The 24854-nt window shown below is 40.7% G+C and overlaps 1 protein-coding gene and 1 long non-coding RNA gene across 3 annotated transcripts in view; one reads left to right on the top strand and one right to left on the bottom strand.

Annotated features, from left to right (window-relative positions):
- Positions 1-1231: 1231 nt before the first annotated feature.
- Positions 1232-12975, bottom strand: egfl7 (EGF-like-domain, multiple 7). Of its 2 annotated transcripts, none has more exons than XM_063890175.1 (9): positions 12737-12975; positions 8885-9129; positions 8222-8344; positions 6178-6290; positions 5316-5411; positions 4934-5122; positions 2798-2874; positions 2282-2444; positions 1232-1693 (listed from the first exon to the last, which is right to left on the bottom strand). In XM_063890175.1, the coding sequence occupies exons 2-9, from the start codon at positions 8962-8964 to the stop codon at positions 1674-1676; spliced, it is 861 nt and encodes a 286-aa protein (XP_063746245.1). In that variant the 5' UTR covers positions 8965-9129; positions 12737-12975; the 3' UTR covers positions 1232-1673. The 2 variants fall into 2 exon arrangements, with proteins under 2 accessions (XP_063746245.1, XP_063746246.1); XM_063890176.1 differs by lacking the exon at positions 12737-12975 and adding an exon at positions 11119-11330.
- LOC134868845 (uncharacterized) overlaps positions 12798-24854 on the top strand; it is a 28232-nt gene continuing 16175 nt past the window's right edge. Inside the window, exon 1 of the long non-coding RNA XR_010166325.1 lies at positions 12798-13025. This is a non-coding gene — a long non-coding RNA (uncharacterized LOC134868845). The remainder of the gene's footprint in view (positions 13026-24854) is intronic.

Genomic DNA, 24854 nt, shown 5'->3' on the forward strand with positions numbered 1-24854 from the left:
TCAGCAGGAAAATATGCATATGTGATATTTGTTTAACAAGTATGACATTATTTGAGTGTTTATAGTGTTGTTTCAATTACCATTTCACTGTTGTGGACAAACACACATCTGATACATACGTTGTTGTCTACCCCTTTCTTTGTTTTCATTTTCTTTGTCATGCATTGGGTATTTTACCTTTTTGTACCTAATTCTGATATTCCACTGGCTAAATCTTTAAGGATTCATTACCTTTAAGTTTAGTTTTTCAATGTTAAATCTAAAAGGTAACTAAGGTTGTCGGAATTAGCTAGTGGAGTAAATGTAGAATATTTACCTACAAGATGTTGTGGGGTAGAAGTGAAAAGTAGCATTGAATGGAAATATTTAAGTAAAGTAACTCAAAATTGTTACTTTGTTGTACTCTTCACCACTAAAAGAGAATCCCTTAATTCAACAAGTTCTGTACTTAGAAAAGTATTTATGATCTATGATATACACTGCCTGGCCGAAAAAAAAGGTCACACACTCTAATATTCGTTGGACCGCCTTTAGCTTTGATTACGGCACACATTCGCTTTGGCATCGTTTGCACGATCTTCTGCAATGTCACAACATTTATTTCTGTCTTGCATTCATTTTTCGCCAAGATCTTGTGTTGATGACGGGAGATTCGGACCACTGTGCAAAGTCTTCTCCAGCACATCCCAAAGATTGTCAATCGGGGTTCAGGTCTGGACTCTGTGGTGGCCAATCCATGTGTGAAATGATGTCTCATGCTCCCTGAACCACTCTTTCACAATTTGAGCCCGATGGATCCTGGCATTGTCATCTTGGAACATGCCCGTGTCATGAGAGAAGAAAACATCCATTGATGGAATAACCTGGTGATTCAGTATATTCAGGTAGTCAGCTGACCTCATGCTTTGGGCACGTTGCTGAACCTAGACCAGACCAACTGCAGCAACCCCAGATCATAGCACTGTATATGACCTATTATATTTACATATTTGAGAAAAACCTTAATAACTGGGCTTTTACTTGTAATAAAGTACCTTCAATTTGTTTTATTCATACTTTTACTAGAGTAAAGCTCCTGAATACTTCCTCCACCATTGAATAAAATACTGTAGAGGCCAACAGGAGACACACAATGTTGTGTTAGCTTAATGTCGGAGCTCATATCAGCCGCGTATACAGGAGCGTGTATTGCAAACATTGTTCAGTAATCCTCCCAGTGAGCACACTCTGCACCGTTTTTGATTAAGACTTTTTATTACAAAATGTTACAAAACTAGGTAGAAATGTCTATTGGAGCACTGAGAAATAACTAGACGTAATCATAATTTAAATAGATAAATACAGATGTCCACTGACGGAGGACACAGCTGCACTAAGGCAAAACAAACAGAAACAAAGTGGGACATTTGACCTTTGACCCTCATTGGGTTTCATTCAGATGTTACATCGATGACGTAATGCTGACCCTGCTGCAGGAACTGTTACAAAACCAAGATATTTGATCGAGATTCCACAAGAAAAGTAAATGAAGCTGTTGGGAATAGTGAAAATCACAGAGGATGATTGTTGTGCGTTTCTGCTTCATGCCGTCACCTTTCTTGCAAACAGCGGCCATCTTTGTTTGTACATTCTCTGGCAGAGAATTTGTGTCGCTATTAACTTTGTTGGAGATGCTAATTCTCCTGGCAAGAACCTACAAGGGAAAAACAAAAAGTTACTACAATGAGTTGGCCATTAAAGGTAAAATTAGATTTAAGAATGTCACTAAACTCTCTTAGCCAAGACGGTTATTTCATTACCGACTCAAGATTTTATTATGTTATTTAATTTCTATAAATACATTTTATTTTATTAAATAATGGATTCATTGTTACTGTTGGGCTTTTACACAATCTTTTAGAGGAAAAAACACGGCTTTATTGGGCTTTAATGTTCAAAAAGCTCTTTATTTTTCTCATACTGTCTGTGCTGCACCTCTTTTCACTCTCTGTCTGAAACCAGAGCCCAGTCTGCTCTGATTGGTTAGCTGGCCAGCTCTGTTGTGATTGGTCAACTGCTCAGAGATGTCCCGAACCTTAGCCTATCACGTAAAATATGTTGGAGCAATAGCCAACATAAGCTCAAGTGTTACATAGTGATGTCGCTATGTTACAGAAGTAAAGGATTCCAATGGAGGCTCCAAGGGAAAACACAGGAGCTTAATAGGGCCCCTTTAAACTACAAATTGGATTTTCTCTCCTCTTGACCTCTGAGAAATGAAAGATCAGTCGTGGTCACTCACATGTGCCAATGCGTTCCTCCAGGAAGCCAATCTGCTCGCTGAGGGAGTCGATGCGGTCGAGCTGCTGGAAGGAGTGGGACAGTAATGTCGTTTTCTCGGACCAGCCGTCGTCCAGCGACGGCGGGAAGAAGCTGCTGAACGGGGCCAACACCATCTGCAGCTTCTGCACAGAGGAGAGGGAATGAGGTGATACATAAAAACAGCCCCAGAAAAGTGCTATTACTCACCTCGTAAACAAAATAATATTTCCAACTACAGCGTGATTATGCCAGAACAGCTAATCTGCATTGAGTTATTTCACTAAACAGAAGCAGGATTCTATTAAAGCCCATCAAAATCTCAAAAGCCATTGTTTAGGTCTGGCATTTTAAAGAATCTTTTGTTAGGTGATTAAATAACAGTTCAGATTTAATATCATACACGGAGCAGAGGTGTTGCTGGTGAGCGAGGCTGGAGGTATCAGGGTAGGTGGCTTTTATTCATGTGTGTTTTAACACGTGTGGGTTTTTTTAATACCTTTTCGAGAAGCTCTACTCTGTTCCTCAGGCTCTGTACCTCCTCCGTCACATTCTCCATGTGGCTGAACCCTCCACCTGTAGGAAACATACAAACAAAGACATGTTTATCAGAAAAACATGACATCAGTGTCAGGGGAGCAGCAGTGAAAAGATCTTACATTACATTGATTGTCAAAAGAAGGTTATTGTTAGTTGTTTTGGGGTTCTTTAATATGCCAAAATGGCTGAAAATGTTGTTTTCAACCTCTCAAATATGGACATTTCCTTCTTTTCTCGGTTTTATATCAAATTAAACAGAAAATGTTTTGGTTCTGAACTAAAATCAAGACATTAAAAGACATCTCCTTGGACTTTGAGTACCTAGGATGGACATGTTTCCCTGTTTTCTGACATTTTTGAGACCAAATAATTGAGGAGTAATCAGCAGATGAAGTTGCTGTTTGAATTCAGACCTAAAGTTTATATCTAAAAAAAATGTCTCAGAGAATCCTGCCCCCATCAATCCCTCTCCTCGAATGATATACCACTGCAATATCTCTGAACTAGAAACCAGGCCGCAGAGCTGCAGGGAGATTTTAGGGCACAGCAGGGAATCACGGACATGGGAACGGCTGAAAAAAGCCGATACACAAGCCGGAAGAGAGATCGCCAGAAATAGACGAGCGCTCAATCATCCCTCGTGTGAACATGCATTGGATACGGGGGAGAGTGTCGGCCCGGCTGAACTGTCCCTGGAGAAGGTGGGACACAGATCGGGATGCAAAATTAAGGTACCCCCTGCTTTCTGTGCTGGGCTTTAGCAGACAAGAGCTCGAGTGGCTCAATCTCTCCCAGATGTAGTCCATTACTGAGACAGGAATGAGTTCAGAAACAGGGTGAGGAGGAGGAGAAGGAGGAGGAGGAGGAGGGGGAGGGGGAGGAGGGGGGAAAGAGGGGTGGCGGGGAGATGGCGGTGACCCCCAGCAGACAGGGTTGATGGAGCTGGAATGAGAATACAAGTGTTGGCCAAGAGAAAGGAGGAAGATGGAGAGACAAAAACGTAGTCCAACACTCCTCCACAGCGGCTTGGCAGGTTCGAAGGCTATGGAGTACTTTTGGAGCATTTAAATGTGTGTTTATGTTTGTGATCTCCATCAACATCTGACGTGTGCTTGAAAAAAAAAGATATTGGGATGCAGTCTCCAGAACATCTTTCCTCGCCTTGCCTTATTACATCCCGGAAGATTAGCTTGATACAAATAACCCATTCGTCACTTTCGAAGAGTGTAAAGATCTGTCATATTTGCTTTTCAACACCCTGCTTTCTTCATTTTTTATTTTGCTGACCTGCCGATACTCACAGGCTTTTTATTCATGGGAGTATCAGTCTCGTTTTAGCTGAGGAATCCCACTTTGAGTGACATTTCTCTCAACAGAAACGCTGATAGATCTGAGGGAGTTTGGAGCAAAGCCGAGTAAGTTTGGCAATCTCACATTAACACAAGAAATATTTCATCCTATAACTCATGAGACAGTATCCCCTTCAGATAAGTGACTCATAAAAAATCCCTAAAGGTGGATAAAGATTGGGGAGATTTTAGGCAAAAGGAAAGTCTTTTTTAAGGTTTCATGTCACATAAATCTTCCGAAGAAAAGCATTGGAGCAATAACACTGACAGGAATTAAAAGGAATGTCCTGGGGTCAAATACTACTTTTAAAGACATTGTTGCTAAGACACAGGAAGCACACACAAACTAAAACATGAACTACTTTGTGGTTACAAACAACATTGCAGCATTTGAAGAGAACTAATGTAGTGTGTGGGAAGGAAATATGTGTGTATTAGCATGGGAGCTCTATTAGAGTCAGATGTTTGCTGTAATCGCAGGACTATTAGGAGTAAAACTGAGTCATTCTCAAAGACCAAGTCGTCCCGGTGTGGCCTCACGGGGCCCAACCACAGGACATCTGTCTGCAGTCGGCACCAGTCGCAGTGCATTATTACTCACGGTACGAGTTGAGAGTGGCATAGCGCGTACCAAAAGTAATAATGGACCGCGAGGCTGGCTATGTTTCTTTTCTTCACGCTCCTGCAAAAAAAAACACAAAATTGCACCATGTGTGAGTGAACGCACTCCTATGATGCTCATTTACCCGCATCGGTGTGACCACCCGCTGTTGCCTGGGTGGTAGGAGGAGGTGGAGGGGGAGGGGGGAGTAGGCTTTGACAGGAATGGCCATCTCCTGTAAGCCTGAAGCCGTCTCTGCACGCACACCGATAGCTGCCAGCTGTGTTCACACACTCCTGAGCGCATGGATGCTGCTCGCTACACTCGTCCACATCTGACAGGAAACACAGAGATATGGGTGAATTGTGTGTGTGTGTGTGTGTGTGTGTGTGTGTGTGTGTGTGTGTGTGTGTGTGTGTGTGTGTGTGTGTGTGTGTGTGTGTGTGTGTGTGTGTGTGTGTGTGTGTGTGTGTGTGTGTGTGTGTGTGTGTGTGTGTGTGTGTGTGTGTGTGTGTGTGTGTGTGTACCTGTTTGGCATTGGTGTCCCGTCCAGCCGAGCGGACAGCCACACTGGTTGGGTCTTAAGCAGGTACCTCCATTCATACAGGCTTGTCCACACACAGCTGCAAAAGACATTTACAGGAATGATTCAGCATGCGAGGAAATAGGCTTATTTCATTTTCTGGGAGAAAAATCGAATATGGAGATGTTATATATGAAGCTACAGCCAGGAGACATTTATCTTCTTTTAGCTTGAAGACATGAAGCAGGGGAAAACTGAAAAGTGCCTACCAACACCACCCATAAATTTCACTCATTAACTATTTTATCTCAAGCATTACCAAAGCATGAATGTAAAAACAATATGTAGGGGGTTAATGTTGAGTTATATGCTGTAATATTTCTTGGCTAGGGGAAGTTTCATCTGGTTGCATCATTGTACCTGGACAAAAAATAGCCCTCCACGTACTGTGCAGTAGCCCCCTTGAAGTTATAATTCACCTCTATTATTTCTTATTATTTTTTATTTAGTAGGTCTCTCAACTCTTTTAAGACATTGTAAGTAAGCCCAGGTTTGTTAAGGATTGAATCTGCAAATGATCATTTAGGCGTGAAGTGTCCTTGAAAAACACAAAAAGTAATCTGTATACACTTTTTAAATCCTTCTTTAACGTTTGAACAGAGCTAGGCTAGCTGTTTCCCCCTGCTTCCAGTATTTATGCTAAGCTAGTCTAACCACCTCTTGGCTGTAGTACTTGTAACGTTTGGCAAGATAATGAATATGCATGCTTCCTGTAACATTTTAAAAGTGTTTCCACTCTACAGATGAGGGTGATGCAGATACAGACTTAAAGATGAACCCATCACACACCCCCCCCCCCCGGTTACCTTGGTTGCAGTTCTGAGAGTGAAACCTCCTCCACCCCGGGCAGCACTCTGAGTAAAAACCTGAGGAAGGCGCTGCTCGGCTCACCTGTCGGTACGCCACCGAGTACACAGTCCTGTGGAGACAAAACACACAGTTGGGGATTCACTGGTTATTCATGATGCTTGTGTGTGTGTGTGTGTGTGTGTGTGTGTGTGTGTGTGTGTGTGTGTGTGTGTGTGTGTGTGTGTGTGTGTGTGTGTGTGTGTGTGTGTGTGTGTGTGTGTGTGTGTGTGTGTGTGTGTGTGTGTGTGTGTGTGTGTGTGTGTGTGTGTGTGTGTGTGTGTGTGTGTGTGTGTGTGTGTGTGTGTGTGTGTGTGTGTGTGTGTGTGTGTGTGGTTGAGCCGGACCCAGACCCAGCCTTTTCAATCCTGTGTCAGGCTGAAAAAATGCAGAACAGAGAGCGGGAATTTGGTGGCACACTGAAACCACGGACCACTGACTTCCAGGAGTGTGTCAGAGAGGGAGGGGATGAGGAAGCAGGGGACAAGAACCAAAGTCAAATCTAAATTCTGAGTTATGAAGGGATACAAAGTTATAAACAAGAGAGAGTCAAACTATTTAAAAAGGGAAGGTTCCCCCTAAAATCAACAGGACAGATTTTCCTTTTAACTTTGTCTTGTCTTCCGTTTTTAAAATAAAATGGAGCAAGATGGCCCATGGCTCGCCCAAAAATGTATTTGTAAACGTAGGTTGCCGATAATGTGTACAACGGGCCTTATCAAGAGCCTCTGGTCTTTTAGTGAATGTAGATGCTTCTTCCATTAGCTTACTTTTGTGTACAGATTATCTTGAATAACCACGTCTTAATTTCAGGAAAGCAATTTTGCTGTTGAGTTTTTCAAATGTAGTCACTCACTTTTTGCAACATGAGTCGAGTTTATTGTATTAAAAAGAAGGCAAACATCTCTGGAACATATTTCTCCAACAATAAGGGCCTAATGCTGGTGAACTGCTCCATTATATGTTTAAGTTTGATTCTAGGAGTCTAGGAAATAGATAGGGTATTCCATCTTTTCTTTATCCCTGTCTGATGTCTGACAGACTCTGGGTAGGATAAAAATGTGTGTGTATTTGATTACTACTTTGCTTAAAATTCTAATAATTTTAAGCAAAGTAGGGAGAATCTTAACATAAGTAATGCTGTAACTGTCTGAGACCTACCTACAAGAGTTAAAAAGAAATGATTCAAATGTAGAGTATGTACAGGGGAGGGGGGAGAGGGCAAGAAAGCGTCAGAGCTGGAGAGAGATTGAGAGTGTGTAAGAATGGAGGGAGTCCAAAATAAACACCGCCGCGGTCTCTGCGGTCCGGTCTGGCAGTTCATTTCCCGTAGTTACCCAAAGTACTCGATATTTAGATTCCACCCAAATATGTGCCACCATGACCCAGTTCTGTGTAGAACATGTATTTGCGTTTGTGGGAGAAAGTCTACATTTATGAGTGCACGTCTAACCCTTCCCCTTCCTAAACATGTCAAGAATTGTTTACGTCTGTATTAAATACATCTGGAGAAGGCTTCATTACAGCGCTGTTTGGACTCAGGTCTCGTCTAGATACTGACAAAAAAAAACAATGTAATGAAAAAGTAACTTCGACTATATCAACACGCAAAGAAATTCTAGACTAAAGTGTAGTTTAAATAAATGTAAACTTTACTATAATCTCCCTTATTTTTCTTTGAAATAAGATGCAACTCAATATTTATTAATAATAATGTTGGCTAGACTAGTTTGATTTATATAATTATCTGATAAGAAGACTAAAACATATTAAAAAGTCAACAGTTTTATTGACTAAAACTAGACTAGAATTGCAGTTTTATTTAAGATAAGACTAAAAATGCCCGGACCCCATCAGCTAAGAAAAACTAAACAGAATGACTAAATACGATAATAACATATTAGGATATTTGACACAGGACTGCGCATTAAAACAAGATAAGTGACAAAGTTCAAACTATCCCCAGGAAAGGATGAAAATAGATTTGAATATTATTTGTCTCACTTGTACGTGCTGCAGAGGCGATGCCCCTGACACAGGGTGATGTAGGGCTTGTGCACCGCCTGGATGTACGTCTCTGTTGTCATGGCAGCGCTGTGGCGGAGGTCTCGCCCACACGCCCTCCTCCTGAGAAAAAAGGGAGAAATTAGATTAAATATTTGTAAAACTTGAAACGGGGACTTCAGGCTCCAAAGAGCCTCTGAGATTGACCTGGTTTCAGATGAGAAGTTCCTATCTGATTCAGAAAGCTGTGAAGACTCCACACTTCAGTTTGTCACCAGAAGTTGGCGTGGCGCCTAATTGCTTCTGACTGACCCGTGTAATCACTCACTGAATGTGTCAGAGGAAAGAGTTGACATTCGACCTCTTTGACTCCACTTGACCTTACGTTTGGCTTTTGGTTTATTTTAGCCTTTGTGCAAATCAACTGAAAATGACAAGATGAGCCTGGAGACTCCCCCATAATGCAGTGCGTCTAATGGCTTTGCTCCTGAGAGAGTTCACCCTGAAAACGTTTAAATGTCATTTCACCAATTTGTATATATTGGCGTTGGGTGAGAATGTCGCTAAAACAAACAGGTCTGAAGTGGAGATCTGCTCTATAATAGGCACGCTGGTCAGATGACAGCCCATAATAAACACAGGAAGAGTATTAAGTGCTGTTACCCATGGTGAGCGTTGTACTGTGGAGAGCCCATCACATGGAGGATGAAGAGGGAGGAGGATAGAAGCAGCGTTTGGTACATTGTCTTCCTCTTTCCCACGTTCCCTCGCTCCGTCTCTCACACTCTTCTCTGTGCCAGGTGGAGGGGAGAGGAAGGGAGGAGGAGGACGAGGAGGAAGAGGAGGGTTGAAGCCAAAGTCTCCTCACTGTGATTGTCTCCGTTTTCCTCCAAGACGACTTCAGCTACCTGTAAAGAGAGGAAAAGGGAGATAATCATACATCAGACACCAACTCTGACCAACTGTAAGCGCTGAATATGCACGATGTACTTATTCTGCACTGGAAATCTTTAGAGATGTTTATAGAAAAAAGGGCTAGTTTGCCCTCACTGTACATTTTGAACTGCATAGACCTTTGACTATCTATGTAAGTGAATGCTTTCTACAGCACAGGAAGCATTTTTGTGACATGTTGACCTCCAAATAACTTGTAGATACATCCTTGCAGGGGGCTGGACCATTATTGTCACAAGTCACTGCACTCAAGCCCCAAGTCCTAAAACCCACATCAATTACATGTTGCTGTTCATTTTTTTTCTCCAATATCAATGTTTAAGACTCTGGGACATTCAAATCAATGATTTTGTCACACATATAGTAAATACAGTCCTGATTTCCTGTGGATAGAGCAGGTTAAACTCTCTCTGACCAGCATGCTGCATGGATTCTGAGACTAAAACATAAAGGACAGAGTAAAAGGACAGAGAACTCTCCCGTCACACAAAGACTCACCACCCCTTCACACACTTCTGGATTAATTGGCTACATACTGTACAGGATTAAAGAATGTGAAAGCTTCCAGAGTGTGACAGTCAGCTGGGATGGACACCATCTTACAGGCATGTTTTTAACACGGCAGATAATAAAACTCTCGGGAAATCTCTAACAGGGTACTGAAGCCAGCCCGGTGGGATGGCAGGTTATTGGGGGCCGCAGCCTGCAGGAGGAACCTCAGTTGTCCTGGTGGGCGATGCTAAACTTTGGTTGACAGCTTGCATGTCCCCATGATCCCAGGCTGGCTTCACGCCCAGAGTCAGGAAATGCACAGCTCAAGGCTGTGTTCATTCACAACCCAGAGCACAGGAGGCCACTTTAAAGACAACATGAGCATGTGTGGCAATAAAAGCATCATTACTATGTTGACGATGAAAAAGTTGCTCCAGGGTTAGGGGTACAAGAGATACGATTAGCTTTTTATGGTGATATTAAATATTTGAAATGCTTTCTGCCTTTGGGGTGCATAAAGTACATTACCAACATTCCTACACAAGGGATAATGAAAACCATTCTGCAAGTTAAGTGGTGGAGAAGGAGGAAAGTCTTACGTTAAACACATTACATATTCCTAGAACTAGAATTGTATATAATACAGAAATCCAGATGAACGTGTGTGAAAACAATGCATCTTTGCATCTGTGTCATGTTATCTTCAAATTGCATTCATGATAGAAGTGGTCTGATCTGTTGCTTGAGTAAAAATAATATACTACTAGAGTGCAAAATACTACGATTACAAGTTAAAAGTCATGCATACAAAATGTTGAGTAAAAGTAGAAAAAGATCCAACATTAAAATGTACCTCATGTTGCATAATTAAAAGGAGTCACTATGCAGAATATGTGGATATACATGATTATGTTGCAGCTTTAAAGGACATTTTAATCACTTTATAGAAATATAGTGTTGCATACTTGACTATTTTCATACATAATCAGTATTAAGTTCATACTTTGTATTAATAATCTGAATCTGTCAAGTAGCTGAAATCGTAAGTAAAAAGATCAATAGTTCCTTTTGAGATGTAGAGCTCAAAGTGTTCCTATAGTACAGTGCTGGAGTAAATGTACTTTCCACCACTGTCAAAACACAATTGCCTGTACTGACATTAGGAGAAACTTGAACAGACACATTTCCTACACTCGCCATGAGAGGGCACTGTTTACAGCTGCACAGATCGGTGTGTGCTACATCCTTCTCTCAGATCTCCATCTCTACTCACGCGCGCGTGCACACACACGCACACACACACACACACACACACACACACACACACACAGTGACACGCATTAAACGCATGACTCCACCTATGAAGAAATAAACAAAAAGACGAGCCTGCACTGACAACACAATACAAGCCGATATGCAGGGCGCATGCATGGATAAAAATAATCACCAACCGTGAAGCTTCCCTAAAATAACTCCCCTCACAGAAAGCTCAGTCCTACTCAGCAGGAAGTGGAAACAATCGATTCTTGAACAAAGTTACTCCCGGTGTATTCCGCTGCGGAGTTAAAGGAGCGGGGATGGAACTGTGATACCCGTCAGGTTAGTCCCGGAGCTCAGACTGTCTGTCAGGCAGCATGTGGGGGGTGATGGTAGCACCTCCTCCCCTCCTCCAGCTGGGGGTCCCGCTGCTCACTGCATGCATTGCGGGGACCCGTAAGTGACGTCACCGCACTATGGCTACTATGGGCTACATTACTTTATTCATTCATAAACTATCCAAAAACATAAAATACACAAAAAACATGTATCCTATATTTAATTTGTTGAGATGAATATTAAAAAATGTACTTGTTGCAAGACTGAAAAAGAAAGTACGATTCATATGTTTCATTGTTGCCAATAATTGTATAACATTTTGGAAAAAAAAGATAACTGTATATTGTGCCAAGCAACACAGGCAAATATTATTGAAAGTTAAAAATAGTATCACTATTTCTGTACTGTTTCTATTGTGAACCTAAATAATGGGGAATATAGTATTATAATAATAATATATATATATATATATATATATATATATATATATATATATATATATATATATATATATATATATATATATAATACAATTAATTAACTAAGTAATTAAAAAGTATAAATATAACTTAAATTACATTTAAATCTTTCCTGTATGTGTGAAGAAACAAATATCTTTAAGAATATTTAGAGCTTTATTAGCGTTTTACAACATGATACGCCCATTCCTTTGAAGCTATTTTTTTAAAATATATTTTGTATTAAATATCAGACTGATGAATAAAGAAATATTAATCCAAAAACGAAAAAAAAAGTTGTGTTTATTCTACACTATAGAATACATGGCCATCACTCACATTATGAACTCATTACGGGCCATGGACCTAATATTTTAAGAATTATGAAAATAAAAATGCGTATGATTTTTAAGGAAAAGTGAAAGGCGCTGCAATAAATGTTATGCTTCTTTGATAGTTCACGCTCTTGCAATAGCACATACACAATGATCGTTTTACTTTCACATAAGTCTGACAATACAAACACATCGAACCAACTCTGTAGTATCCATACGGTATTTGCAATATCTGTATCCCTACAGTACAATGGCAGTGTGACCTGTTCTCTAAAGACACTTTGTTTTCTAGCTCTTGGATGCATGTAATACGTATTAAAAGTTAACTTTTGCTTAAACTCAGTAGTAGAAGGTACAACTTTGAGGCACTTCATTACTTCCATTGTAGTTACTTTAAACTCCGTTTTAGAGGGAAATATTGTCAGTCTACTAGTTACTTTACAGACAAAATATGAACCTACTAGTAATAGTGATATATTATTAAAGATGATGCTACCAAGCAGTGTGACTTACATGGAATGTTCTCTAACTTTACGAGATGCAACTTATGCATTCAGCATGACTTTTAAAGGAGTATTTTGACAATCTGGTATAAGTACTTTGACTTGAAAACATTACGACTGTCTTCCTAAACCATCTGAACGCGGACTTTAAAATAGTGTAAATAAAATAAATCTTACCCTCGTAGCAGGGGGTCATCAGGTGAGTGTGCGCGCGCAGGCTGAGCGGCGGCCATGGGCACGAGCCGCCGTCCCGGTGGATCTTTGGACTCTTCCATGCTGCAGTTTCTTTTAAAGCTCGGGTTCGGTGGTGGGTTTCAAATAAAACCCTTTGCGGTTTGATTCGCGGTGCTCCCTGTGAGTCCATCGTCCACAAATGAAATGTCTTCGGGCGTTTTTCAGTTGCTTTTTATGCAGAGCTTCCTGTGGAACGCAGGAATTGGATGGACAATCCCAAACCGGACTTCCTGTGAGTGTTTGCCGCTGATAAAACCCCTCTCCTGCACAAACACTCTCCATCCTGCTCAAACCGCTTCACGAATCTGATTTTGAAGCATTTTTCTGTCCCCATTGTGGTGCAGGCATCTTGAAGGGGGTCTTTAACCTCATGGCCTTCTGCTGCCTTAGCAAACAAGAGACAATCATAAAAACTGGGGGGTTAATTTGCAGTTTCCACCTAGCTTGATTCAACACCACTTCAGATTTGTTAGCTGGAAGCTCATATAGGCTCATGTTTAGCTTTGGAGATCAAATCTGGTAAATTGCAGCTTGTTAAAGCCAAACTGTTGCTTGATAAGAAGTAGACCATGTTGTTCCTTTCCTACATCTGTTGGTGCACTCTGTTGTATTGCTCAATGATTGGAATGGTGCTTTTTTATTACATTTTGTCACTCTCATCCACGCTATAGTAATGGCTTTAAGCCAGTTCTGAGAGAATACAGATGCACTTGTAAGAATGATGTCAGAAAAAAAGGCTGATGTTTAGTTAAATAAGATACAAAGCAGAGAAATGCAAGATAGCTCCTTGTTTGAGAGCCGGAAAACAACAGCATTTCATGTAAAAGCGTTGAAGTATTTGTGCCATCCTGTACATACATGTTTTTATTTCGTAATGCATTCAGTACAGTTCTCCAAATATTACATTTAGGATTAAGTTAACAATCTTAAAATAAGGTCCATTTGGTATTGTTCTTTCAAACATCAAAAGCTGCTAATTGCACATTTTAGTTAGATTGTTTTCTCAACTGCTGTTTCCAAATTCACAAAATCACTTTCAAATGTATTGGCATCACTGCAATGTTTTGTCCAGGCGAGACTGCAGAATTGGAATGTTTTTGTGATACAAAAAAATCCTTTAAAATACAGGAGTTTACTAACTGGTGCGCCTGACCAACCTAACTTGGCACTACAAATGATCTTGAACTGTCAAACGATCTCGTATGAGACCTGTTTTTTGCCTGCATTTGGTTGGGGTAACTGAAGTGAACCTTAAAAAAGTCTTAAGTAGTGACATCATGTGTTACAGACAGTCAGGCTGCTCCTCCTCTGCCTTGAATCCCAGCTTAACTGAGATCAGCAAGGACTCATTTGTCATTCTCAGCATGTGCCGAATCCGACCACATACTTACACAGTTAAATGTGCATGCACGTGCACGATGACACAGTTGTCTGTTTGTGGTTTGGTGGCTGGGCTTTAGAGGGCATGAACCAGTACTTTACCCAAATGGAAAAAAGGCTGCTACTCTCCTAAAATGCATGATGAGGAATTACTCAATCTTTTTTTACACTTGCTGCTGAAGACTTATTTTTCAAGTGTTCATTTGAGTGCCTATGGACGGGTAAATGTATGATGTGACCCTCCCTGCATACAAAGAAGTATTTTCTCTGTGATAACAAAGAGGCTACGTGCTGAGGCACCATGGGAACATTTCACTTTGGGGTCGCAGGTGACCGCACACCATCAAGGCTGATCGCTCAGAGGGGGCGCATTAGAATATAGGATGCAAAATCAGTGTGTGTGTGTGTGTGTGTGTGTGTGTGTGTGTGTGTGTGTGTGTGTGTGTGTGTGTGTGTGTGTGTGTGTGTGTGTGTGTGAACTTGTGTAAGAGAGACTGAAGTGGGAGGGTATCTCTTTTTAAGGAACTCTTTTCATTCTTTGAAATCAAGACTTGGCCGACACAAGCAAAGTTTTGCAGTCTGTGTTCCAGATTTGTCCCAGAAAAGATGCGGGAGGAGGGAAAAACACTCACAGAAAAAAAACTGAAGCGTAGCAGCACTTCCTCCTTTAGAGGAAACAGGAAAAGGCTGGGGGAATGAGATTCTGGAGGCTGCACCCTTGGAACAATAAAAATCTCACTTCGACAGGAAACGGATCTGCGTCAAAGAGGGACTGACAGATTTCGCTAAAGGGCAGTAGCAGTGACCCTGGATGGGGCACGAGCAAGGGGGCAGCTGTGTCCAACATTAAGTCCCAAAAAGTATGTTCAAGCCATGCATTTGAACATATAGATTCCGAATGCAAAGAAGTTCAGTAGCGGTAAACCTTTACAATACATTTGAAAGGGAAAGATTAAGGATGTAAATCAGATTGTTTTTTTATGTCTCCAAGAACAATAGTCTGTATACAAGGAAGGCTTTTGTTGTTTCAGTCAGTTAGAACGTTTCTGCGTTCATTAGGTTTGTCTGAGAGTGTGTGGCTTTGATTTGTCACTTCAGCTTAGAGAGATAGCGTCTTCTTGAGAAGAGAGATTAACTCTGTTCCTGTTGCAGTAGATCCCAAAACGTGTAGAAAATAAGGATAAAAAAACTACAATATTAAATTCCTTTTATATGTCTTTATATATCATCTTCCCTGTGCCTTAGTACAGATTGGATAATTATTTGCAGCTCTGATTGTGGGATTTACGTCACTGCAGTACTCCTCAAATCCTGATGCCCTCAGTGAGAGGAAACATCTGCATTGTTTTATGTTTTCACACTTCAAGTTATTTTTGTAAATCGTCCCCCCTCTGTATAATGTTTATTGAAGTCATGTCAAGATCATAACAATTGTATTCATCCAGTAGAATCCAGAGGCACAGAAACACAACGCCCTCAATCCTCGAATCATCGATTCCAGTATGGAAAAATGTCCACAAAAAGGTTTTATCCTCAGGAAGAGCAACAGAGGAGGTATCATTTAACGGGGATGGATATGTGTCATATACAGAGCCCACAGACAGAACAATTTCAATATGTACCAAGACTACAAAATATAGTGCAAAAGAACAAAATAATACAAAGTAAATGGCAGTAACTAGTATTGTCAATGGAAACGCCCTCTCACAGGCTCTGCACATTAAAGGCTAAATGCTTTTATGTTTGGAGAAATGGAGGACATACATGCAAAATAGTTGTGGTGTCATAACAGAGACACGGAAAGTGTAAATTCAGCTTGAAAAATGTGTGTTTTCCTTCTGCTCCTACTATGAGTTTGAACGAGTGTTGTGTGCCTGTCCTTAGCGGTCCAGATTGAGTCATCACCACTAATGGGGGGCATAACAGAAGCTTTTAGAGATCTGATACTTTAATATAGTTATAGCATGTGTTGGTTGCCGAACAGAAAAGGAAATCCAGTCTTATTGTGTTTGTGGTTTACTGTAAAAGAGGCCGACTTTACAGAAACATTCCCACATCTCTCTCGTTTTAAGGATACATATTAAGTTGAAATACCAAACTAGCATAGTGTCAGATTTGATCAACTCTGCTGATTCAAAGGACTAGCAGTGTAGCATGTGTCTCCGCACTGCAGGATTTCCATGCTGAGCCGCCAAACAGGACATCCTGTTGTCCAAGGCCTGCTACCAACACCATCACTCCCCTGTCACCCTCGGCATCAGACAAAGCCGAGGCCTGAAATCATCTAAAGCTTTCCTGGAGATGAAAATACTTTCCACTGGTGGTACTGGCACTTCCTGTGCGCCATGTATACGTCCAGAGGTAGTTAAACAGTACATATTTCTAAACTGATGCTGTGGAATTCTCAACAAAACCAAAATGATCCTTTAGTTTAGGGGGATATTTAAAGAGGTAGTTCGGTTGTTTGAATTGTGAAGTCAGTGTATGACCTGCACCTTATAGCGTTTGGTACGCCCAAGACGAAAGTTGTGGCTGAACAATGTACTTCTGTTTACAGGGCATTCTGTGCACTACTGCTGGGACATCTCTCAATGCTTTAATGTTCAAAATGTCTTTATCTTTCTCATACTGCCTGTGCTGCAGCACCTCTTTTTACCCTCTGTCTGAAACCAGAGCCCAGTCTGCTCTGATTGGTTAGCTGGCCGGCTCTGTTGTGATTAGTCAACCACTTAGAGATGTCCGGCCCCTTAGCCTATCACTTACAATGTGTTGGAGGGCTAACCAATAGAAGCGTTGGATAGTGATGTAATTATGGTAGGGAAGTAAACAAAGGAGTCCAATGGAGGCGTTTGAGGGTGGAGGTGGAGTGTATGGGAGAGAAATGTAGGAGCTCATTAATAAAAACAGTCATTTTACCTTGCAGGAACCAGGAATCACTTGTAGGGCTTGAAGTTTGTTCGTTTGTGTGATTGCGGAACTTTGTTTATTGGGTTGTATGGATAAATACTTTATGAACACACAGTGGAAACAATCCAAACCATCCCTTTTATCTGTGAGTGCAATGTCCCTTTTAATGGCCTCTACTTCATGCAGTGTTTCCGTCCTCCTGTTGCCAGCTCTCCTTGTCAGTCTGTCATCAACACATGCGTAGAGATTAGGGAGTTTATACACATTATGCTCCAAGCTCTGCGTTTAGAAACACATGTGAGTCTGATTGGCTTATTTACCATAGTAATCAAATTCTCCTGCTCTGAGGTTTTGTTTGGAACAGTGGCCGTGTCGACTTTTTACCAACGTCTCCCAAGACTTTTTTTCTTCTTTTGAGGCTGCAGGAGTGTTAAATGTGGACACTCACCACCGTGCCACAGTAATCCTGAAAAATGTCCTCCAGCTTGTTCCATAATCATGTAATGTTCTGTTACTACACAATATTTATTGCCCAGACACTGAGGTGTCACAGTAAGGATGGCTGAGTAATATTATATTTATTGGCTGTGAAATGCGTTGTGTTGGCAATTTTTATGATGGCTTGACAGCAGCGGTATTTTGCATTGTACTGTTTTGTGTTGCTTCCATGAGAAGTATTCTCAGATCTTCTTTATGGTTACTATCCAATTATTCTGCAGACATACAGTAGACTAAACAGGGAAATGATACTGCCATGAGAAATAACTCATTTCAACAATGGTTAAAAAGACATGAAACAAATGTGTGTTCCCTGAATATTAACTCTGTTGACATCTTATTTAATGTGTTTCATATGAAAACGCTGCGCTGATTCCGATTTTAAAAGGGTTCAACCCGCAGTCACACTTTGGATTAATGACTGTTGAGGCCAAATTTTGGGCCAATTACTGTAGATGTTGCAGCAGTAGATTTGAAGATATTTAAGTGGGTGTCCTTTGCATCTGATACAGATACGCAAGGCATCTTTTGCGTAATTAATTCTTCAATGAACTTCAATGTTAACCCATCTGAGCAAGAGACATAGTTTTGATGCTGAAAACGCACAAGAGCAGCGGCAAAGGGCGGCCAATCAACCTCAGGACTTCCAACGGCTTTGGTTGTCCCGTATGATACCAAAACTTGAGTTATATTTATGTTGGATGTATGTCCCGTAACACTAGGTAGCTCAATCACATGGTGTTAGAGTTGTAGCTTAGGTAACTTACACAAACTTATTCAAACCAAACCATGATTATTTTTATAACTCTATTTTAGAAGTGTTGTTGACTTAACCTAACCGCACCCATCTTACACTGTTAAGCATGTAAACAGACGAGCGCTGGATGCTGTTACAGATGCGCAGAACTTAGTTAATAGTTGACCGTTGGCTGTAGTGTTGCGGTGTGTTCAAGTACGACTATTAGGCCAAGTTGCAGGCGACGCATTAGTCAACTTCTTCGCCAATTGTTCTTTGAATTCTGTTTGTTATGCCTGGGCCCTTTATCAATCTCTTTACTGTTAGTATTTTCTTACATGATCTTTGTAACCACGACTGATTACCGTGTCCCTCCATCCTCAACATTGTGTTTCCTGAATCTGACCTGTAAACACGTCTGTCTTTGTTACAGAAACGCTGCTTTCACCAAAAGGCTCAGCATAAGTGGCTCTCTTCCTGCAGCAACTTAAGAAGCCCAACCAGTCAATGTTATAGATTGTTGATGCGCCCCAATCTGTTGCAGCTTTGGTGACATGTTGTCCTCAGTGCTGGACGCAGGGATACTACATCAAAGAAGGCTGAGGGACATGAGGGTGAAGCGGAGAGCAGGAAGGTTTCTGTTTGGCCGGGCTGCCATCTGCCCCAGGCTGTCCTCTGGGAGACTACCGGTCCATTAAAACCAGGACCACCCAAAACATCTACATCCTCCTTCCAAGAAGTGAGACTCATCTTCTTACCAACCTGTCAACCAAACTGCAGTTCACAACCATGGTTCAATCATATTTAAGTGTCAAAGACATTACCATATTTTATTTAGGTAAACCAATTATGATTAGCCTTTTTATAAAATGTTTTTTTAATAATACTAATATTAATACATACTAACTGTTTCAGACAACTATACAGCACATCCAACTAAAGCAAAGAGAAATAATTGAAGATTGAATAATAATAAGAAGAAGAATAATAAGAATAATAATAAGAATAATAATAATAAGAATAAGAATAAGAATAATGATTTTTAAATAGGGATTCTCAGAATTAAACACAAATAGACAATAAATAAGTATGTTTATTAATCATGTAGAATTGAAGGTAAAAATATGCAACATTTTGCAATAAAAAGCTTAAAAAATAATAATAATATACTGTGTTTATACAGTATAGTTTTTTGGGCTGTGAATGATATCTCAGTACTTCCCAACAATTTTCAGCACCAGAAAAATCTGTAGCTTTTAATTCAAGTAACATTTTGTTAGTTTTGTTTACCAAAAAACGCTGACGTTTGTGTATTTATGCCTTTTTTTTGTTGCCTTTTTAAATATATATTATTGGGGGGAAAAATGCAAAGGCTTACCTCTGAGTTATTTTCTTGCAGTGACATTAGCATAGAACAATTCCAAGTTATTGCATTTATATAGAACATTAAAGTATCATTTTGAAAAGGAGTATTTTTCCTATCCTCCACTTTAACAATCTTCCCCGCAGCAGGCTGGTCTGTTTTCTCTCTTGTTCGTGTAGTTTGCATGCATCATGTGACCCCTCACTGCTCCTTCTCTCAGGTAATAATCTGATTGTCATTGATGTTGTAAATAGAGTTTTTTCCTTAGTGGAATAACGCAGCTTGCACGGAGAGCGCAGTCTTGCAGTGCGGCTCTTTAATAATGTACAGTATTGTTTGAATTGCTGTATGAGAGAAACCATGAGCGCACCACAGAGAAGGAATAGCAGCACAGTGCCGTTACTTTCCCCTAAAGTCTTAATGATGGGTTCATTAAAAAGGTATCTAGCTCGGTAACTAAGCACAGATGGCGTAGCAGCAGTTATGGTCTATCAGACAGAGACTCTGGAGGAGATTTATGCCAAACCGCAGCTGAACCCCAGGAACCTTGTGCAACAGTCTCAACATTACAGTTATTTGATCTCGTGTCTGTCTCCAGTTCAACACGAGATCCAAAGGCTCACTGTCCTTGACGTCCACTTAGTGTAAATGCGAATTCACTGTATCTATGGCGAGCGAATCAAGGCAAATCTAAACTGACACGTTTGTTCAGCTTTTCTATAAGTGTGCCTGTTGAAGTGAGGGGTAACCCAGGGGGCAGCAGATACTGTATCTCCACAGATGGCATAATATGCCTAAGGTTTTTGCTTCTCCCCTATAATGGTGTCAATCACTTTAATGAGAAAGCATGAAAATAGAAATCTTAACCTCCTGACCTTCGATGAGCTCGGCATGCACTGCAGTAAAATGCTCAATAAACCAGCCTGACAAATGGGCCTCTCTCTGGTGGCATTTATAGCTGCTGCACGCTGCTGCACACAGGCGTTAGGAGGCCTGCGCGCTCAACTATGTCAACGGCATTAGCAGCGGGGCCCTAATGTACCCACTAAGTGTGAGTCTGTTGTCTACAGATCAGCCGTACACACTGGAGCTTTAGGGCGTTGCATACAAACATGATATCCCATCTTTAAAGCTGAATGAATGATGTAAAGTAAAAAATAAGATGCTTCCAGGCTGTATCCAGAAGTTGAAAACCTAAATAAACAATTGTGACAGATTAAAAATAAGAAGAGGAAGAGAGAGTCGTAAAACCAGGGAAGACCAGGGCTGAACTTGAGTACAAGATAAACAAGCCATCAGCAAAACAATTGTTAGGTGATGTGTAGTCCTCTGGGTTCTTGTCAAAAGATTTTAGTACAACACTTGATGTACATAATGCTCCCAGACTCATAGCAACCTCCTTTATTCTTTACTGTGCGATTTTGTGTCATAAAGTAATAGTTTAATATTTTAGGGAATAAACTTTTAGCTTTCTTGCCAGAGGAAAACCAATTGGAGCACGATCAAGACCAGTGGGCAGGTTTGCAAAAACACATTGTTTGCGGCCTGCAGGCTCTTATTCATGTGGGTGTGATCATTTGGAAATCATTTTTTAGAGATCTGACGCCCCTGTTCCTCAATGACGTGGGAGAGTAACAATAAAACGATGTGTTGACCTAATTGTGGCGCCTCACAAAGGAGATAATATTGAACAAGCCCCAAATCTTAGTTTCCCCTGACTGAATGTCAAGAATGATAATAAGGGAATTTCTGAATAATTAACCAAGGGGAAACTTTGGCAAAAGCTCAGGTTTCTGTTACCAAAATGTCATTCCAGTGTGAACTAAAGGCCAAAAAGATTGACTGAATGAAACATGCATAGTCTCCGTGATGTCATGTTTCTGAAGAGCCGTTGTGAAGCTCAATGTTGATGACTGTGGCTGCTGACTTCTTGGTTGTGCAAACTCCCCCGTAACTTCAGGGAAATACAGAAATGAGTGGTTAGCCGGTGGAGCCAAGCTAAGTGGCTAACAACCTGTGAGGGCACCTAACTGTCCCTAAGAGTAGCCAGGTCCTTGATTATGCAAAACGTTAAACCTTAATATAATTGAAATGGCTGAAAGTTATATAAAGAAATCGCACTTATTGACAATAAAATCATAATTGTTTTTTCGTACCAGGCTGTAAACACGTTTATTTGTTGCGTTGCTGTCAAGATAGCATCAACATAGGTCTCTATGGGAATGTACTCGCTTTTTGGATACACGCTAACATCTCCTGCCAGTGGTTATGAGTATACATCTCTATTCATTGATGGGGTAGTGGAAATTTAGCAGCCCCATTTATGAGAAATGGTCTGGATTTGGAAAGATTGAGCTCTATTCCTCTTTAAATCCCTCTGCTGCAGATTCCTAGAGAGTCATTAGTGAGACTGATGTTTTTTTCCTGAGAAAAATGGTAGATTTCCTGGTTGTGTGAGTGCAGAGAACTGGGCACCGTTAAGATGTCCCCGGGGAGATGTACCCACTTACTAATAAAAGCCTGTAGACATATTGTTTGTGCATGACTGACATCCTGTCTTCACCATGGCAACACAATGGAAAGACCGACTGTTTGGGGCTGTGGAAACATACCCGTAGAGCCAAATTTGCGAACAAAAGAAGCAAATTTGTGACTCGTCATGAAACACATGACCTAGTTTATTGGACTGCACGGACATATGCATCCACACACAGATACACATACACGCAGATTTCCTTTTAAGGGTGAGTGTTTATGTCAGTGTGCTGAGACTGCAGCGCTGAGACACAAGGACAGGCCGGCCACAGGATGTGAGGAGGGTGTGGTGACTGTTCTCATTCTCCCACAGACCATGGGACACACAGGACACACACACAGTTGAAGTGGTGGAAATAGACCAACTACATTTACAAAGTGCTGCAATTTTCACGTACCATTCTTCACTCTAGTGTTTCCATTTAACGCTACTTCATACTTCTGCTCTGCTTGAGTTTGGAGGCCAATCCTTTACTCTTTACTTCACTTCATTTATTTGACAACTTGAATAGCTTTGGAGATTGTGGTTTTACAAACAGAATATATGCCCAGTTTACATCTTTCTTTAAAGATGAATTGTTATGGATGTAACTTTGTTTAATAGCATCCATAGCCATCATTGCGGTTGGATTTCCCCGAATTGCATTATTTAATTTTTGATGGTTCAGGAGGTTTTTACCCAGAGCTGAAATGTTAAAAATCAGATCAGATCCAGATGTCCAATGACTCAAATCCTTTATTTGGTCATTTTTTTTAGTTAAGCAACCAAAATAATACATCTATCTTAAAATTGTTGCTTGAATCTGTGTGAAAAGTCAATTTATCACAGTTTCTGAAGGATTACCACAACACTGTTGCATGAGCATAGGGGATACAGCACAATTCCATAACCCAAAATCAAACAGATTTTTACCTTTTAATTTAATTAGAAATATCTCTAGGTTTTCAATTGGGAACAGTTGTGATGATTTGAGTAAATAACTCAACAAAATATACAGCATTTCGGATATTTTAATGTAGAGTTTGGGTATAAGCTTCTTCTTCCACCAGCAGTTGTTGAGGAACCTGTATATCTGATAGTTGACTAAATGACATGTATCTAATTATCCACAGAGAGGTAAACCTGTGCCTTGCTGCTATGCCCTCCACACACACACCTAGAGTCCTTTCCCACCTCAGTGGCCCGCCCCATGCAGAGGTTAATGAACTTGTTTTGAATTCCTTCTCTTCTTGACAGGAACTACATTCCAAGCCTTGAAAATAGCGGCTGAAACAAAGAGAGGAAGTGATGTGAGAGCACTTCCTCTCGACTCCCCTCTGAATTTATCTCAATCCTGCAGACTCGCTCACCCCTCGCCTCCCGCCCGGCCCCACCCTGACCAGTGCTAAGAAAAGCGGCAGATTTGTGGCTCCAACCTTTAATCCATGCACTGCAGGTTGTTTAGGAGGAGACACAATCACAATTTGTGCTAATAGATATCACAACGAAACACCCCAGTTAACAACTTCCATTAATAAAAACATCAATAAAATGCCATTACAGAAATCAATTTGGTTATGTTTTGAGGATTAGAATGATATAAAAGGGCTATGAATAACACATTAACACTATAGAAAAGAGTGAAATTGCAAAGTTTGATGCGTATATAAGTGCAATTGAAGTGGAGATCTCCGGCTCAGAGTATGAGACAAAAACTATTTTGGGGAGAAAACAGCCTTTAAATGTGAGAAATTCAGTACAATTTCCATGATACCACAGAATGGAATAGAAAGCCTTTATTGTCATTATACAATAAATATACAAGGAGATTTTGTAGTGCAACACTGACACAGTGAACGAAAACAGACGAACAATAAAAGCACATAGACAATCATACAAGGGGCAATAAATAATTAAAAGCAAGAAGCTATCAACTATAAACTGCTTTAAGAAAAGTAGTTTAAAGTTCATATGAGTTGGGTAATTAAAATAATATTGCACTTAAGACTGTATTATTTTGATAAACAATCAAATGAGTAGGGTAAAAAGAAAAGTAATGATATATACAACAATGAGACTTTTTTCTTTATGAATATATAATAAGGCATTATCTAATGCAACAGAGATCTACAGACAAACTAGACAGTTGCTAATGGTGTATTCTGGATGTTTTTTCTTCCACTGCTCTGATAGAAGCAAAGAAGCCCAAACTGTTCACGGTCCTGTGCATGATAAAAAAGGATGTTATTGCCTGTAGTGTCTCGCCCCGCCATTCAGCATCAACTGAGCAACCTCTCCCATTGTCGCCCTTCTTTGATCCTCATTGTCCGAGCCTTCACTCAGCCGCGAGCAGCCTGGTTATGATTATCCGCCCTGTTTGGTCCAAACTTGAATTTCTCCTCGATCCCTTGGCGTAAATGTAGATGTATTGATGGTGAGAAGTGGAGGATACATCTGTAACTTGTGTCAGGGTGTATTTTGCGCTTATTTCAATGCAAACCTGCTGTGACCTTTGACCTCTAATTCATACAGCTTTCTGTTGCAGGGACTTTTGCGGGCGATGGCAGTATCAGTAGTGAGCAAATGCCTCAGAGCTGAAGGAGGCTGTCTCGCGTTCAGTCTGCACTTTCCCTTCAGCTGTTTATTTTGTCACGATTCATTT

This window comes from Eleginops maclovinus, chromosome 8 (assembly GCF_036324505.1).
Source record: "Eleginops maclovinus isolate JMC-PN-2008 ecotype Puerto Natales chromosome 8, JC_Emac_rtc_rv5, whole genome shotgun sequence".
NCBI lineage: Eukaryota > Metazoa > Chordata > Actinopteri > Perciformes > Eleginopidae > Eleginops > Eleginops maclovinus.

Coding starts and splice junctions, on each gene's coding strand:
- egfl7 (XM_063890175.1), bottom strand. CDS start 8,964: ATGTACCAAACGCTGCTTCTATCCTCCTCCCTCTTCATCCTCCATGTG. Junction 8,345..8,884: donor CAGTACAACGCTCACCATGG/GTAACAGCACTT, acceptor CTTTTTTCTCAG/GAGGAGGGCGTGTGGGCGAG. Junction 2,875..4,933: donor GGGTGGTCACACCGATGCGG/GTAAATGAGCAT, acceptor TGTTTCCTACAG/GTGGAGGGTTCAGCCACATG.